The sequence below is a fragment of the Balaenoptera ricei genome, chromosome 7 (genome assembly GCF_028023285.1).
Source record: "Balaenoptera ricei isolate mBalRic1 chromosome 7, mBalRic1.hap2, whole genome shotgun sequence".
In the NCBI taxonomy this organism is placed as follows: domain Eukaryota; kingdom Metazoa; phylum Chordata; class Mammalia; order Artiodactyla; family Balaenopteridae; genus Balaenoptera; species Balaenoptera ricei.
The window spans coordinates 18509986-18527291 of record NC_082645.1 but is presented as its reverse complement, the minus strand read 5'-3'; the positions used below and the strand labels follow the sequence as shown (position 1 = coordinate 18527291).

At 40.7% G+C, this 17306-nt stretch overlaps 1 protein-coding gene across 6 annotated transcripts in view; it reads left to right on the top strand.

Moving 5' to 3' along the window:
- HERC2 (HECT and RLD domain containing E3 ubiquitin protein ligase 2) overlaps window positions 1–17306 on the top strand; it is a 217936-nt gene that overhangs the window by 176806 nt on the left and 23824 nt on the right. For 5 of the 6 annotated variants that reach the window (XM_059927751.1, XM_059927750.1, XM_059927749.1 and 2 more), the window contains 9 exons: window positions 3481–3588; window positions 5113–5244; window positions 5688–5846; window positions 5931–6046; window positions 6638–6763; window positions 7216–7371; window positions 7772–7887; window positions 7989–8187; window positions 13759–13973. In XM_059927751.1, the coding sequence (XP_059783734.1) occupies window positions 3481–3588; window positions 5113–5244; window positions 5688–5846; window positions 5931–6046; window positions 6638–6763; window positions 7216–7371; window positions 7772–7887; window positions 7989–8187; window positions 13759–13973 (1327 nt within the window). Of the gene's footprint in view, window positions 1–3480; window positions 3589–5112; window positions 5245–5687; window positions 5847–5930; window positions 6047–6637; window positions 6764–7215; window positions 7372–7771; window positions 7888–7988; window positions 8188–12350; window positions 13244–13758; window positions 13974–17306 lie in introns of those variants that run through there. The other variant, XM_059927754.1, reaches the window with a different exon arrangement.

Genomic DNA, 17306 nt, shown 5'->3' with positions numbered 1-17306 from the left:
TTCAAACCCACCAGTACACCCCTGTAACCTTAAAATAGGATGTGAACCCTTGATGGTGGCCTGTGCAAGTTTACATGAGCCCTGTTCACCTCTCCAACAACATTCTCTTCCTCTCTCCCTCCTGTCCCCTCCATGTCATCTTGTTTGCTGGTCCTTAAATATGTTTTTATCCTGTGAAAGTGGGAAAATGATCATCTATTTTTCCCCCTTATAAATTGTGCTTTCTTTCTGTAATTTTACTAGAATATGTTTTCATATTGGTTGTTACAGGTGATATTCTCAGATGAGGGATTGTACCCCTTTAAAATGTAGTTTCAGGTCTTGTCTTTAAAGACAGTTTTTTGCATTATAGTTTGTAGTATTTGTTTGCATCCTTGCTTCGGTTTTCTTTTTCATGGGTATGAAAAGGCAGATGGCAAGTACAAAGCAAGACAAATGGCCTAAACCTGGAACATATTTAAGGACCATCCTTACAGTCTTTGCCTTTTGATTGAGATGCTTAGGCCATTCATATCTAATGTAATTATAGATGTGGTTGGATTTACATCTGGATTAGGAAGACAGTTACTTATAGACAATGTGGTTGGATTTACATCTGCCATTTTGCTGTGTGTGTTCTCTGTGCCTTGTGTCTTTTTTTGTTCCTCCTTCAGTGCTTTCTTTTATGTTAAACAAAATTTTTTTTAGTGTACCATTTAAATTCCTGTTGATTTTAAACCACTTTATTGGTGTTTGCTCTGAGGATTAAAATGCATATTTTAATTTATCACAGTCTACGTCAGGTTAATATTTTAGTTCTGGTAAAATGCAGCAACTTTGCTTCGTTATAGTTCTATTTCCTCTTCCTTCATTTTTGCTGTTATTGTTGTATATACTGTATCTGTATATGTTGCAGACCTGTGCAACATATTTGTAACTATATGTATTACAAATATATATATGTGATTTTATAATTATCGCATTGTGCCAGGGACTGGCCAACTTTCATATGTCATGAAATATTATTTTGACTTTTTTCCAACTATTAAAAAATGTACAGACTGTTCTTAGCTCACAGGCTATGTAAAAATGGTGAGTGGGACAAATTTGTCCCGTGGACTATAGTTTCCTAAGCTCTCTTTTATACAGTCTTTCACCTTGTAAAAATATTAAGAAAAGGGGAAAAAAAACCTTATTTCTCAATCCATGTATTTCCCATTTTTAGTGCTCTTTATTTCTTCCTGTGGATTCAAGTTACTATCCAGTATCATTTTATTTCAGCCTGAAATACTTTAAGTGGTTTTTCTAAATCATGTCTGCTGGCAATGGAGTCTCTCAGTATGTGTGTATTTGGGAATGTTTTTATTTTGCCTTCGCTTTTGAAGGATAGTTTTGCTGGAGATAGAATTCTTAGTTGATAGACATTTTTCTCTCATATCACTTTAAATTTGTCATCCCACTGGCTTCTTGTGTTCATTGTTTCTCGAGAAGTCAAGGTTAACTGTATTTTGTACCCCTATATGTTATGTGTCTTTTTTTCTCTTGCTTTCATGATTTTCTCCTTGTCTTTAGTTTTCAACAGTTTCAGTATAATGCATGTGGGTGTGGATCTCTTTGTGTTTTCCTACTTGGGGTTATTAATTTTTGGAACTGTGGATTAATGTTTTTCATCAGACTGGAGATTTGGGGCTATCTCTGTTCAAGTACTTTTTCTGCCTCCTGTTCCCCTCTTCTCTCTTTTTTTTGGGGGTGGGATTCCCATTATGCATATGTTTATATGCTTGATGTTGTCTCCCAGGTTTATGAGACTTTATTTATCTTCAATCTTTTTTCTTCTGTTCTCCAGTTAGAGTAATAGAAATTACACAGTCCTCAAATTGTATAATGATTCTATTTTTCTGCCGTTTCAAATCTGCTGTTTTGTCCAGCTGGTGAATGTTTCATTTCAGTCATTGTACTTTTTCCACCCTCAAAATTCCTTTTAGTACTTTTTGCTTCAAGTCATTGTTATCATATTTTCCTTTGTGATCATGTTTTCTCTGGTTTTCTTGAACTCTTTGAACATATTTGTTACAGCTGCTTCGAAGTTGATGTCTACTCAGTTCAGCATCTGGCCATCAGGGTCAGTTTCTGTTGCCTGATTTTCTTCCTGAGTATGGCTCACACTTTTCAGTGTTTTTGCATATCCCATTATTTTTTATTGAAAACTGGCCATTTTAGATTGTATTGTGTCACCTGGATTCTGACTTTTTTTTTAAGATTTGTAATTGTCGCTGGGTTTCTTTGGTTGTTTTGTGTGTTTGTTTTGTAACATGCCTGGAATTACTCTCTGAAATCTCTCCCCCACATTACATATCCACTGGCGTCCCTGCTCACTTTTCTATTTTGATTTTTGTTTTCTAGCCTGACTTCTAGGGTTTGCTCTATGTCTGCTTAGTTTGGCACTCAAGCCTGCTGAGTTCCCTTCTGTGGGTGGATCTCTGTGTGGGTGGGAGCAAGGAGGGCATGGAAGTCAGTGTTTTGGCAGTCTTCCCCGTGCGTGTGTGTGTGCCCGACTCTTCCCGTTTTCCTGAGTACACGTGCCTTGCGTCATCCAGGCCTCCATGACGTCCTCATTGAGCCCTTCTTTGCTCTCTGACTTCCAGGATCTTCCTGTTAGAGTTCTGGCTAGTTCTCCGGTCTGGCACTCCCCCAGCCACACCCCCATCCCCAGGCCAGCAAAGATGCAAGCTTTTCTGTGTGTCCTCAGTTGCCCTCCCTACTCTCTGACTTCCAGAATCTCTGCCCGGGCACTTCCCCTGCTCTACACAGTGAGCATAAAGCCCCAGGAGATAGAGTCCCACCCTGGTAGAGCTGTGCCCCAGCTTGCGTAGAACAGCCCCAGGCGAGGACACCACAGTCTCTCACTGTCCCTACCCAAGATTGGCAGGTTTTTCCATTAATAATCACTTCTCAATTTGTTGCTTGCTGTTAATTGATTTGAAGAGCCCTGGAATCACTGTTTCTTATCATTTTGAGTGGTTTTATAGTTATTTTGCCACCCTCTTCCCTCCATCATAACCCAGTCCTACCCTTTACTGATTCTTTTGTAAGCTAATTTGTCCCAGAGAAGACTCTAGATCTAATGCTAAATGCTTGGTGCATGTGATTTTATATGGCTTTTTAAATATGGGGGTGGGCAGGATAATAAAGCGTGGTCTCACAGCTGGGGCTGCAGCATGAAAATGTGCCCAGAAGTGAGACCACAAAACCAGTTGGCCAAGTGAGAATGTCTTCAGGCGTTTCCATCACAGGTGAATTCTTTTGTGGGAGGCAGGGTGGGAGAGAGGGGTGCTCAGTCTTAGGTTCGTATTTTTTGAGGTTAGTTCTTCCTGAGTTTTTGCTTTTCATTAGCTGTTACACATCATTTTAGTCTCACTGCTTCTGTGTGGCTTTTGGCCTTGTCTGTGGTATGTTGAGTGGGAATTGTTACTTTGTGTTTTGTGCTCACTTGTCCTCCAGGCGCAGAAGGACTCAGGGTGGAGTTTGACCGACAGTGCTCCACAGAGAGGCGCCACGACCCTCTCACAGTCATGGACGGAGTCAACAGGATTGTCTCCGTGCGGTCAGGTGGGAAGCGAGTTGAGCTTGCTTTGTAGAACGGAACCGTTAGCATTACTAAACAGAACATTACTACTGCTTCATTCTCATGTAAGACTTAAGGAAGGGACCGTAAGTGATCCAGCTGCAAAATACAGTAGGTTTATCTGCCTCTTCCCAGTACTTTCAGTAAGATAATTATTCAAGTGATGTTTGCCCCTAACCACTGATGGGTGGGATTACTGGGTGACTAGTGTGAGCGCGGGTCCTTGTTGGGAGCACAGGCCGTCTGGGCCCCAGTCTCAGCCAGACAGTGGAGACGGTGCTGTAAGGTGTGTGGTAGTGCTGGGCTCATGCCAGGTAAATGTTGACATGCTACAAGGCTTTAAAGGCTTTTGGTTTTTAGTTGATTGCAGTGAGGACTTGGGCTCCACGCGGAGGAAGTGTTCTGCGCGTGTGGTGGACAGCACTGGGGTGGGCGAGAGACGTCTCCTTTGGGCCTCTCTCTGCTCTGCTGACGTGCTTCAGGAGGTTGAGCAACCTCATGTTCAACGTGAGGCTGAGCAAGAGCAAATCACTCTATCGAGGGGCTTGTTAAATGCTCTTCACTGGGCTTTTTAGAATCATCAGTGCAGGGGTGTGTGTGGGTGTGTGTGTGTGTGTGCGTGCGTGCCCGCGCGCGTGGGCAGATCTCTTCAGACTTCTTTATCCTTCACCTGGAGCAAGGGTCAGCAGACGTTTCCTGACATAACTACTCCCCTCTGCCTTTGTAGCGAAGGCAGCCACAGACCGAATGTAAACGATGGGCCTGGCTGTGACCCAGTAGAGTTTTACTCACAAGACGTTACTTTGGATGAAGTGGTGTCACAGATGAGCATGGGTTTTTTTCTGGCAGTTTGACAAATGTCGATGTAGTTTTCAGTATTGTTGTGAGATGTTCCCCCCGGTTTCTCTGCTTCCACCAAGATTCCGTCCAGGCTACTCCCACGCCGCTGACCGATGGCGCTTCCAAGTAGAAGCCTGGTTGGGCTGGCACGCCCCACGCCTGTCTCTCCGGCTCCTCTCCATGGCACGCCAGGCCCCGGGCTCTGGCTGGGCTGCTCCACTCTCCCTTGAGGGTGGCTCTTCCTTGCTGAGCTGCCCCTGTGCCGCAGGGGTGTCCCCTGCGCCTTTGAGCATTTGCACCCTCTTTGGGGAAGACCGGGGCTTTTCTGCTTTGTTGCCTGGGTAACAACCATTACATCAGACCTTCCCCGAGAAACCTCCCTGCGGCCCCGACCCCGGGTGTGAGCATGGGCTGTCTCTGCGGGCCTCTCACACAGCATCGTGGTTGTGTGTGAGTGTCTCTGTTGGAGCAGTGCCTGCCTGCCCTCCACTTCCCAACTGCTTGCCACAGTGTGAGTTGAAGGGCATGGTGTGAACGCACATGGGGAGCGGGCTGGAGGAGCCAGCTATTCTTCAGACACGGCGTGAATGACTTTGCTTTGTATCTAAAGAAGCTGATGTTGATCTGATGATGGGTGGACCCAACACCAGTGTGCTTTTGTCCACCAGGCCGGGAGTGGTCTGACTGGTCCAGCGAGCTGCGCATCCCGGGGGATGAGTTGAAGTGGAAGTTCATCAGTGACGGGTCTGTGAATGGATGGGGCTGGCGCTTCACAGTCTACCCCATCATGCCAGCTGCAGGTGAGGAGGAGGCTTATGGTCACCAAGGCTTGATGACCCACGCGAGGGAAACACGCCTGTCGTTTTCACTTAGTACTTTGTGGTCTGCCTTCTCGTGTGGTGCTGGGAGCCAGCACTGCCCAGGCCCCACCGTGGCAGAGATGAGAACTGCAGTGAGCTGCTGCAGCTGTCTGCCTGCTGGGTGCTAGCCCTCCATCCGCACCCAGAGTTTCCCAGCTGCTGCTGGTTGCAGCTCTGAAGCCACTTGAGTTTTCAGGTACAATGTCAATGTACAGAGTGTAGTTATGTGCAAGACAGTGGCGGCACCCCAGGCGCCCCTCTAACCGTGGCATCCAGGGGGATGAGGCCCACTCACTCACTGTTGGTTGAATCTGTCCAGGTCTCCTTGTGGGGTAGCTCTCGCCCTGTCCAGCAAGGGGACATTTATAGTGCTCTTTTTTCAGGCCCTAAGGACCTCCTTTCTGATCGCTGCGTCCTCTCCTGTCCGTCCATGGACTTAGTAACCTGTCTGCTGGACTTCCGGCTCAACCTTGCCTCAAGCAGAAGCATCATCCCCCGCCTTGCAGCCTCTCTGGCAGCGTGCGCACAGCTGAGCGCCTTAGGTAAATGGCACCTCTGTTGTCAGGTCTGTCTTACTCCGTGAGAAAAACGGTCATCCTCTGACATTTTCTGTCTTCTCATTTCAGCTGCCAGTCACAGAATGTGGGCCCTTCAGAGATTAAGGAAGCTTCTTACAACTGAATTTGGGCAATCAATTAACATAAACAGGCTACTTGGAGATGATGGGGAAACGAGAGCTTTGGTACAAAACATCACATTACAGTTTCTAGTCGTGTGACCCTTTGGGACTAAAGTGTTGCTTTAATAATGTAAACTTCTAAATCACCGAGAAGAGTTGGGAAATTTCACATAGAAATAGACAGCTTTTTTTGCATCCAGACTCCCTTATATTGCTACTATATTGAGTTCAGGCTGGGCTTTGATTTTAAGAATTTATGTCGATGGCTGTACGAATAGGATTGTCTGTTGGACTTTATGAGTCTGACTCACCACATCCCCTTTGCTGGATGAAATAGTTACTATGAAAAGAATTCTTGATCTTAACCATGTTGGAGATGGAGGTTTGTAGGCCAGAAAGTTCCTTTCTGGTTCCCTGCGAGTTGCTATGCTGAAATTAAGACCAAACATTCTGAGGTGAATTTTCATGTTCTTCTTTCTTATTTTCATGTTCATCATGTCCTTTTAGATTTTTTTCCTATTTGAAAGTATCAATCACATGTTTTAGGGGAGAACAGTAACAATGTAATAAAACATCTGACTCACAGGAACAAAACGCTCACCTCCCCTGCATTTGGTTTCCTGGGATAGGTTATAATTTGGTTGTTTTCTGCAGAGTTTTTCAGGCAGTGCTCTTGCTGCTCTGGTGAAAGGCCTCCCAGAAGCTTTGCAAAGGCAGTTTGAATATGAAGATCCTATCGTGAGAGGTGGCAAACAACTGCTGCACAGCCCATTCTTCAAGGTAATGCTTGACTTGTTCTGAAGTGATGAGAGAGCCACAGAGAGCCAGCAAGCGCAGTGCATCAAGTATCAGGCACCCCTGAGGACAGGTGTAGCTATTGCCGAAGTTGAATATGAAAAGTCTTCAGGAGTAACTGTGTGATCTAAGCCCTTGTACTTTAAGTATCAGTGTGCTTTCAGATGCCTTGATTTAGGTGGCAAGTGTTGTAGCAGTGGTCTGATCTGAGGTCCTGTTGTCAGGTGCATCGCTAGTAACTGGGGAGGAGTAATCCACATCACTGGTGATGCTAAGACCCTTGCTGGGCACGTGGCAGTCAGCCTGGCATGAGGAATTCTGAAGGGGGACCCACAGGGAGCCTGCGTGGGGGCTGTCTTTGGCAGGCAGTGTTGGTGAAGTGGAATGTTAGCCGTGTCTCTGAGTGTCCCTGTGTTGTTAATTTGTGGTGGCTGCAGGTACTAGTAGCTCTCGCTTGTGACCTGGAATTAGACACACTCCCTTGCTGTGCTGAGACGCACAAGTGGGCTTGGTTCCGAAGGTACTGCATGGCCTCCCGTGTTGCTGTGGCCCTGGACAAGAGAACACCGCTGCCCCGTCTGTTTCTCGATGAGGTATTGCACGTTACTTTGGAACCACTTTTGGGATGCATAGTGTTTTCTTTATAGTGTAAAAAGATGCCAATATTATGAGACAGTAACATTTCTCGTGCCAAGGAATATCAAAAAGAAAAAAGCACATAGGTGAAAATGAATAAACTGATACTGTAAATTTCAGTTAAAGTTTATTTTTAGTAAAGATATAATGATACTGTCTAGACATTTTAAAATGTCTTCAACGTGATATAATCATGTTGGTTTTGCTTATTAACTGTAAAGTCACAATGTTGATGTTGGCATTCCCTCATATTCTTGGGTGGGGAGACCTCCTCTCCTGTCTTCTTACCTTAGTATTATTTGTTTTATTCTTGAGAGATGAGTGTTTGATGTATAATCTCATAATTATGTTGTCCAGGTGGCTAAGAAAATTCGTGAATTAATGGCAGATGGTGAAAACATGGATGTTCTCCACGAGAGCCACGGCATTTTTAGAAGAGAGCAAGATGAACAACTTGTGCAGTGGATGAACAGGTTTACTATATCAGAAACAAGAAACGATGTTGTCTGTGAGAGAATGGTGCTTCACGTGCAGTTTTTTCCCATGTCAATTGTTCTCTTAATGTTTGTTACAGGCGACCAGATGACTGGACTCTTTCTGCTGGTGGCAGTGGAACCATTTATGGTTGGGGTCATAATCATAGGGGTCAGCTTGGGGGCATTGAAGGTGCAAAAGTTAAAGTCCCCACTCCATGTGAAGCCCTTGCAGCTCTCAGACCCGTGCAGTTAATTGGAGGAGAGCAGACGCTCTTTGCAGTGACAGCTGATGGGAAGGTAAGAAGGTGCATTTCCTGTGTCATACTGACACGGAAACTGAGACAGCTGTGGCTGGAGGGCATTTGTTTGGTTCACAGCATGTATAAGGATTCTGTGCTAAAACGTTGTCTCAAGATTATGTACACAGTGCTTATGGTGTGCTGGAAGCAGTTATCATTCTGAAGTATTTCTGTATAATCTTTAATGTGTTCTGTGGTTTTAGAATTTTTTATTTTGAGATACAGCATACATACAAAAGTGTGTTATAATTGTTTGCATATCAGTTCGTTAAACGTATGTATTCCTTTTTTGTTTGCTATCATAATGCTATCTTTTAAAAAATTAATTGCTACTGCTACATGGAAATCGTTAGTATTTATATATTGACGTTATGTCTAGTGACCTTATTATACTCTTTTCTTTCTTAGTATCTCAGACTGTATCTTCTTTATAAAGCCATGTTCTGTAAATAAATTTTGTTCCTTCCTTTCCAGTTCACCTGTCTTTTACTTTTACTTTTCTCCTCTGCATGGGAGAAATGGAGCTCATCAGGCTGGTGGGCGCTGCAGTACAGTATTGAACAGGGGTGGTAGTGGGCCTGTTCTTGGCTTGATCCAGGCTGCAAAGGAAACACTGTGATGGAATGCTTTACACACTTACTGTGGGGTTTTGGTAGATGCCCTGTATCAGATTAAGGAAGTTCCCTTCTTTTTCCTGTTTAGGAATAGGTACTGACTTTCGTCAAACATTCTTCCTATGTTTAAAAAATAATCATACAGATGTTTTTCTCCTTTAGTGGATTAATATAGTGAATTGGATTAATTGTTTTCCTTATATCAGATAGTCTTGCATTCTTTGGAAAAACCTCACTTGGTCAGGTTCTGTTTTATACTTTTTTGGTTTGTGTTTGGGATTTTTGGGAGATCCAGGATCATGAGTGCAATCATCATAATATTCTTGTCTTACCCACTCCATGTCTGGTTATGGTACTGTTGGATTGGCCAAAAAGTTCCTTCGGTTTTTAGATTAAAAATAAAAGACACATTTTTCATTTTCACCAAGAACTTTGTTGAACAACGTATTCACGGTTTTGTTCCACTGCCTTCTGCCATTTTTCGGGCAACTTCATGATTCCATCTTCCCAAAACTTTTTACCTTTTTGAGCAAAGAACTGTTCCAGGTGTCTTTTACAGTATGCAGGGAATTGACATTTTTTTCCGTTAAGAGAATTTTGTAAAAACCAAAATAAATGGAAATCTGAAGGTGCAATGTCTGGTGAATACGGTGGATGAATCAGAACTTCCCAGCCAAGCTGTAACAGTTTTTGCCTGGTCATCAAAGAAACATGCGGTCTTACGTTATCCTGATGGAAGATTATGTGTTTTCTGTTGACTAATTCTGGACGCTTTTTGTTGAGTCCTGCTGTCAGTTGGTCTAATTGGGAGTGGTACTTGTTGGAATTAATTGTTTGGTTTTCGAGAAGGAGCTCATAATAGAGAACTCCCTTCCAATCCCACCGTATACACAACATCACCTTCTTTGGATGAAGACCGGCCTTTGGTGTGGTTGTTGGTGGTTCATTTCGCTTGCTCCACGATCTCTTCCATTATGCATTGTTGTATGGTATCCACTTTTCACCACCCCTCACAATTTGTTTTAAAAACAGAACATTTTTGTTACATTTCAGTAGAGAATCGCATGTGGAAATACTGTCAAGAAGGTTTTTTTTTTTTGCTTAACTAAGGTGGATCCCAAACATCAAAGTGATTAACATAGCCAAGCTGCTGCAAATGATTTTCAGTGCTTGTTTTGGATATTTTGAGTATGTCGGCTATCTCCCTTGTGGTACAATGTTGATTGTTCTCAATGAATGTCTTGATTTGATCGCTGTCAACTTCAACTGGTCTACCCGACCGTGGAGCATGGTCTAGTGAGACATCTCCAGCATGAAACTTTGCAAACCACTTTTGACATGTTCAGTCAGTCACAGCACCTTCTCCATTCACTGCACAAATCTTTTTTTGCATTTCAGTTGCGTTTTTTACCTTTCTTGAAATAATAAAGCATAATGTGCCAAAAATGCTGCTTTTTTCCCCCCTCCATCTTCAGTATTAGAATGGCTACACAAAAAAATTCACCAATTTTGATTTTTTTTTTAAAATGCACACTGATATGGCAGCTGTCCCAGTACAGTCTAACAAAATTGTTTCAAATGAAGTTAAAGACAACTAAGCACTAGTAGAGCCATCTTACGGAAAAAAACGAAAGAACCTTTTGGCCAACCCAATATATTAGTTATCTGTTTAACTTACAACAGTTAGCATAAAACAATACACATTTATTATTTCACAGTTTCTCTGAGTGGCTTAGCTTGGGCCTCCAGCCCAGAATCTCTCGTCAGGCTGCAATTGCTGCAAGGCTGGCCTGAGGAAAATTCAGCTCCCCATGACCTGTTGGCTAAGGTTGCTCTCAGCTCTTTGCTATCTCACTACGTGGCAGCTGGATTCATCAGAGCGAGCAAGGGAGAGGGCAGGAGAGCGTGAGAGCAAGACAGAAGTCACAGTCTTGTGTGAGCTACTCCAGAAGTGACACTCCATCTCTGTTGTTGTATTCTGTCCATTAGAAGAGAGTCACTAGGTCTAGCCCACATCCAAGAAGGGATTACATAGGGGTGGGAATCCCTGCAAGCCGGGACTCTTGGGAACCACGTCAGAGGCCGCCCACCAAAAGTATCAAGGTCGGGCTAGCCTCATAGCAAGGGTTGAAGCGTAGCTCTCTTTTTCTGTTTTCTGGAGAATTATGTCTCTTAGTTGTTTCCTGGTGATTTTAACATGTATATTCAAAATCTAAAGTTAATTAGTATTTCTATACTCCTCTCAAATTAAAAAGGCTGATCCTTTGTTATCCTGTGTTTTGGCACTAACCTGTTCCCTGAATGATAGGCATTATTATTATTGTTGTTTTATATAGACCGTGTGTTTTCTGGATTTACCCAAATGTTATACACATCTTTGCTCACCAATTATTTCATATGTTTCAGATCTTATATTTGCAATCATTTTTCTTCTACTTTAAGCGTATATTTTCAGTTTCCTTTTGTGAGAGTCTATTGTTGGTTAATCTCCTGATTGTTTTTGTTGTTTATTTAAAAATATCTTAGTTTTGTCCTTTCTCTAGGTAAAGGATAGTATTTTTGGCTATGGGAATCATATAGTCTGGTCTCTGTTGCAATTATGAATTGTGGAGAATATGTAAATGAATGGGTGTGGCAAAATCAGGCGGTGGGCCTGATTTGCCAAGCCCTGTTCTAGAGTATAACATTTTCAGTTGACCATTATTTTCAGTCAGCCTATTAAAGGTTTTATTCTTCTGGTTTTTGGCATTCCTTGTTGCTAATAGGATGTCAGCAATCAGATTAATTTTTACCCAAATGAAGGTAGTAAATCTTTTCTTTGTAGCTGCTTTCAAGGTCTTTCTTTAGTGATCTACAGTTTCACTAGAATATATTTAGATGTCAGTTTCTTTTTACTTTTCCTGCCCTTTTTTGTGTTGTTTTGTTTCTGCCAGGTGGTGAGGGATGAGGGGTGGGCTTCTTGGCTCTGAGAAGTGGTCTTTTAACAACTCTGGTAAATTCTCAGACATTATTTTTTCAAATATTGCCTCTTCCATATTCTCTGTATGATCTTTACCTAAAACTCTGAGTTCTGATTGACGTTCAGGTGAGGAGGTCTATCCCAAATTCTCTCTTCTTTTCTATTTCCTCTTCTCTTTGTGTTTCTGTGCCATATGCTAGATAATTTACTTAGATCCATTTTCTAGTTGTCTGATTTCTTCACCTGTTTATAATCTTCTGTTTAATACTTCTGGGATTTTTGTTTCAACTATGTTTTTTTAATTTCTGGAAGTTCTGCTTTGGGTTACCTTATGGTCTCGTATTCCTTGGGGATACTTTCAAGCTTTTATTTCTTTAAACATAATATTGGACTTTTTTTTCTTCTGACTCTCTCTCATGGTGCCTTCCTTCCTTTTAGATAATGGGAATTTTTAAAACTATGAGCTGACCATTTTCCTTGGAAAATTTGATGTAGAAATTCTTTGAGGCCTAGTTATTTTTGTTTGTTTTTTGCATGTTTTGTTTTGTTTTGCTTTTGATTTCTCTCACCTAAGGTATTTTATTACAGGGTTTATACATTTAATGGACACATTTTAAAAGATGATATCCTAAACGATCAGAATCTACTAACATCTTAGAAAGCTAAATATCTCACAGGAATGGGACTCTGAACAATAAAGTTCTGATAAGATGGGACGATTTTGAAGCATGGAAAACTGCCTGGAAATAGCTCCATGAAAGGTGTCTGAGAGGAGGAGTTCCAGACAGAAGACTGAGGAGGGATCAGGAAGTATCTAAATGAAGAGAAAGTAAAAGAAGAAGGCAGCACGTTTTCACTTTTTCATAGTGTTGTCTCCTGCTTGTGCTGGTTAAGAAGTTTGTGGTGTCAGAGGCCTAGTTTGAAGTCACTAATCAAACGAGAATTTGTGACCCCGGGTACTACCAACTTAAGCCATTGTAAATTAAATTCTCTACCTATGGAATTTAGACCATAGGTAGCATTAATTCAGACTGAAAACCAACTCATGGACCAGCTTTTGTGGTTATGAATTCTCAGGAGAGATTTTCCACCCTCTCATTCAGTCCTAAGTTTTGAGAAAGGCAACTTTCTTTGTTTTCTTCTTAGTTCTCATTCACAGTCTGGGTGAGGGAAAGTGCTTCAGAGCCTCTCCTTTCTAGAGTCTCCCTTTAAGCTTGGCACCTCACTGCCCACACCCAGTGCACTCGAGAGCCTTAAAACCTTCCCGGGGAGGCTGACTTCGGGTTCATTTAACCATCTGAATTCTTGGTTTCACTTCCTGTTTTAGTCCTTGAAGTTTCCGTACTGTTGTGTCAGTGCAGCAGAACATTTGAAACAATATGAAACAGCATTTAAATTGTTATAGGAGGGGTGTTTGACATGCATCTGGAAATGGCCATCTTGTTTTTTTTTTTTTTTTTTTGTGGTAAAGATGTTTTGTGTCCCAAATCAATTACCCACTTAGAATGAAAGAAAAGTAGTATATTCTACTGTGTGATTTGTGTGCTGCCTTGCTGAAGTACTAAGTATATGTATAATTTTCATATGGGTGTTTCTGTAGGTGTTATTTATCTGGGATTTGCATATAGTAGCTAATTAAATCGTTTTTATTTTTCTTGGTATTAATTGTAGTTGCTATTCTAGACAAAAATAGAAATGCTTCCAGGGAAGAGACCATGTTTTCAAAATACATTTTCTGAATTTGGGGTTTCTATTAATTATAACTTTTTCTTTAATTTTTAGAGATACGATAAAGCAAAAATAAAGTCTTAAACATTCCTGTGATTTTTAATTTTTAATTTTATATTTCTGTGGTAAAAATATCTAGAGCATTGATTTGGTTTATTAATTACTAAAATGTAGGTTATTAATTACTAAAATGAACTAATCGGTTTATTATTTACTGAAATATATTTAGATAAAAATCTGATGTTTATATTACTTTTTCTTGTCTTAGCTGTATGCCACTGGGTATGGTGCAGGCGGCAGACTAGGAATTGGAGGGACAGAGTCGGTATCTACCCCAACATTACTTGAATCCATTCAGCATGTGTTTATTAAGAAAGTAGCTGTGAACTCAGGAGGAAAACACTGTCTTGCCCTCTCTTCAGAAGGAGAAGTTTACTCTTGGGGTGAGGCAGAAGATGGGAAGTTGGGGCATGGCAACAGAAGGTATTATGTGTAAACATCATTTTTAATGTTATGTTTTCCTCTTCTTGTTTGTTTGTGTTAATGCTTGTATGGTGTATTGGCAGTTTTTTTTTTTTTTTAAGACAACATTTGTAATAATCTACTCAAAGTTAATGACTCATTTAGCAGAAATAAGTTCATGTGAAATTATTTAGGCTTGCCTACATGACCCCTCTATTGGGGGGAAATCAGTTCTGAATTTTGATTTCTAAGTATGGTGATCTTCATCTTGTCCTTTTCCCCCAAGCCCCCTTCCCCTCGTCCTGAGTCATCCGCTGAATCGCAGTTGGCATTTTGTTAATATGCAGATACTAAAACTGTAAATACAGAGGAAATGGCAGTAGGGGAAAGGGACACACAAATGACAGTTTTTTAAACAAAGCAACCAAACCCACTAAATTTTTAAAAAGTAATGGGAGCTACCTGCCAAATTGGAATGACAGGGCCCTTTGCATCTGAAATAACTAAAGCACCAGACAAAATATATGAAACAGCAGCCCTAAAGACATTGGATAACAGGCAGTAAAGTATGGTGAGTGATCTCCAGAGGTGAATACTGACAGTCATGTGTGAGGAGAATATCTGAGAGGCCAAGGAACAGACCACCTAAAAAGATTAGGAGGAACATTCCCAGAGGTCACAGAGGGCAGAGGATATTGCCTACTCCCAAAACCTCATAATTCACAGGGCACTGAGTAGAGGACTAAGAGTGATGGTGCACAACAGAGGGGAAGGAAATTAACCATAGACTAAGTGTTGTTCTGATCCCACCGCAAAGCTAAAAAGCAAGACCTGAAAGGATTAAACTGTTCACAAGTAACTTAACCATGTTGTAGAGATCAAAGCTCAAGAATGTTTTTATGGATACAAACGTATCAAGCACCCAGCAAGATAATATTCACAATGTTGTTCATCCAGTCAGAAATTATTAGGCACATGTCTCTTCAGTAGTGTTGGGAAAATTGGATATTCAAATGCAAAAGAATGAAACTGGACCACTCTCTTACACCACTCACAAAAATTAACTCAAAATGGATTAAAGACTTGACTATAAGACCTGAAATGATAAAGCTCCTAGAAGAAGACATAGGGAAAAAGCTCTTTGACATTGGTCTTGGCAATGATTTTTTGGCTATGACACCAAAAGCACAAGCAACAAAGGCAAAAATAAACAAGTGGGACTCCATCAAACTAAAAAGCTTCTTCACAGCAAAAGAAACAACACAGTGAAAAGGCAAACTGTGGAATGAGAGAAAATATTTGCAAATCATATAACTGATCAGGGGTTAAGATCCAGAATACATAAGAAACTCATACAACTTAATAGCAAACAAAAACCAAATAACTCAATTAACAAATGGGCAAAGGACCTGAATAAGCATTTTTCTAGGAGGCATACAAATGGCCAACAGGCACATGAAAAATTGCTCAAGATCACTAAATCATCAGGGAAATGCAAATCAAAACCACAGTAAGATATCACCTCACAAGTGTTAGAATGGCTATCATCAAGAAGACAAGACGTAACAAGTACCTGCGAGGGTGTGGAGAAAAGGGAACCCTTGTACATTGTTGGTGGGAATGTAAATTGGTGCAGCCACTGTGCAAAACTGTGTGGAAGTTCCTCATAAAATTTAAAATTGAATTAGCATATGATCCAATAATCTCACTTCTGGGTATATAGCTGAAGGAAATGAAACCACTATTTCAAAAAGATATCTGCACTCCCATGTTCATTGCAGCATTATTTACAATAGCCGAGATAAAGAATCAACCCCTAAGTGTTCATTGACAGACAAATGGAGAAAGAAAAATGTGTGTATGTGTGTGTGTGTGTGTATGTGTATATGAATATTGTTCAACCATGAAAAAGGAAATCCTGCCATTTGCAGCAATATGGATGAACTTCGAGGACTTTATGCTAAGTGAAATGCGTCAGAGAAAGACAAAAAAAACTGTATGATCTCACTTATATGTGGAATCTTTAAAAAGCTGAACTCAGAAATAGAGAGCAGATTGGTGGTTGCTAGGGGTTAGGGGTGGAGGAAATGGGGAGATGTTGCTAAAAGAGTACAAACTTCCAGTTATGAGATCAATAAGTTCTGGGGATTTAATGTACAGCATGGTGAATACAGTTAACAATACTGTATTGTACATATGCAAGTTGCTAAAAGTGTACATCTTAAATGTTCTTACCACACACATACAAAAGTAAACATGTGAGGTGAAGGATTTGTTAACTAACCTTATTGTAGTAACCATTTCACAATATATACATCTATCAAATCATATTGTACACCTTAAACTTACACAATATTATATGTCAATTTTATCTCAATAAAGCTATAAAAAAATTATCAGGCACCCAAAAGAGAAGGAAAATACAACCCATATAAGGAGAAAAGTCAGTTGATTGAAACTGACCCAGAAGTGACACAAGTGATAGAATTACTAGACAAGAACACTGAAACAGTTCTATCTTCAGTAAGCTAGAGGAAAAACTTGAACATGTTAGGTGGAGACTGAAAGGTATTTAAATGCCCAAGTCAAAGTCCTAAAGAAATACAATGTCCAAGAAAAATACAATGTTTAAAATGAAAAATACAGTGCATGGGATTAATGGCAGATTGAACATTGCAGAAGAAAAGGTCAGTGAACTTGAATATATAGCAGTAGAAACTATCCAAATGAAACAAACAAAAAAAGAATATATAAAAAGACTGTAGTATCAGTGAGCTGTGGACAACCTCAAATGGCCCAATGCATGCATAATTGGAGTCACCAAAAGTGATGAAGATGGGGATTTTGAAGAAGTAATGGCTGAAAAAATTTCGAATTTGATGATAGTTATAAACCCACACATTCAAGAAGCTCAGAGAACCCTAAGCAAGAGAAACATGAAGGAAACTACACCAAAGCACATCATAATCAAATTGCTCAAGGCCGTTGATAAGGAGCAAGAAGTTTTAAAGCAGCCAGGGGGAAAGATACCAGTTACGTACAGAATAAAAGATAAAGGGTGACAGTGAATTTCTGATAAGAAATAATGTAAGGTAGAATACAGTGGGAGATACTGAAAGTAAAAATAACTGTCAGCCTAGATTTTTTTACTCAGTGAAATTATTTTTTCAGGAATGAATTTGAAATAGACTTATGCAGGCATACAAAAGCTGAAATAATTCACCACCTCCAGATCTGTACAACTAAAAATTTAAAGGAATTACTTCAAACCAGAGGAAGATTATACCAGATGGAATCAGGGATCTATACAAATGAATGAGGAAATTACTACATGGGTTAATATCATGATGTTTT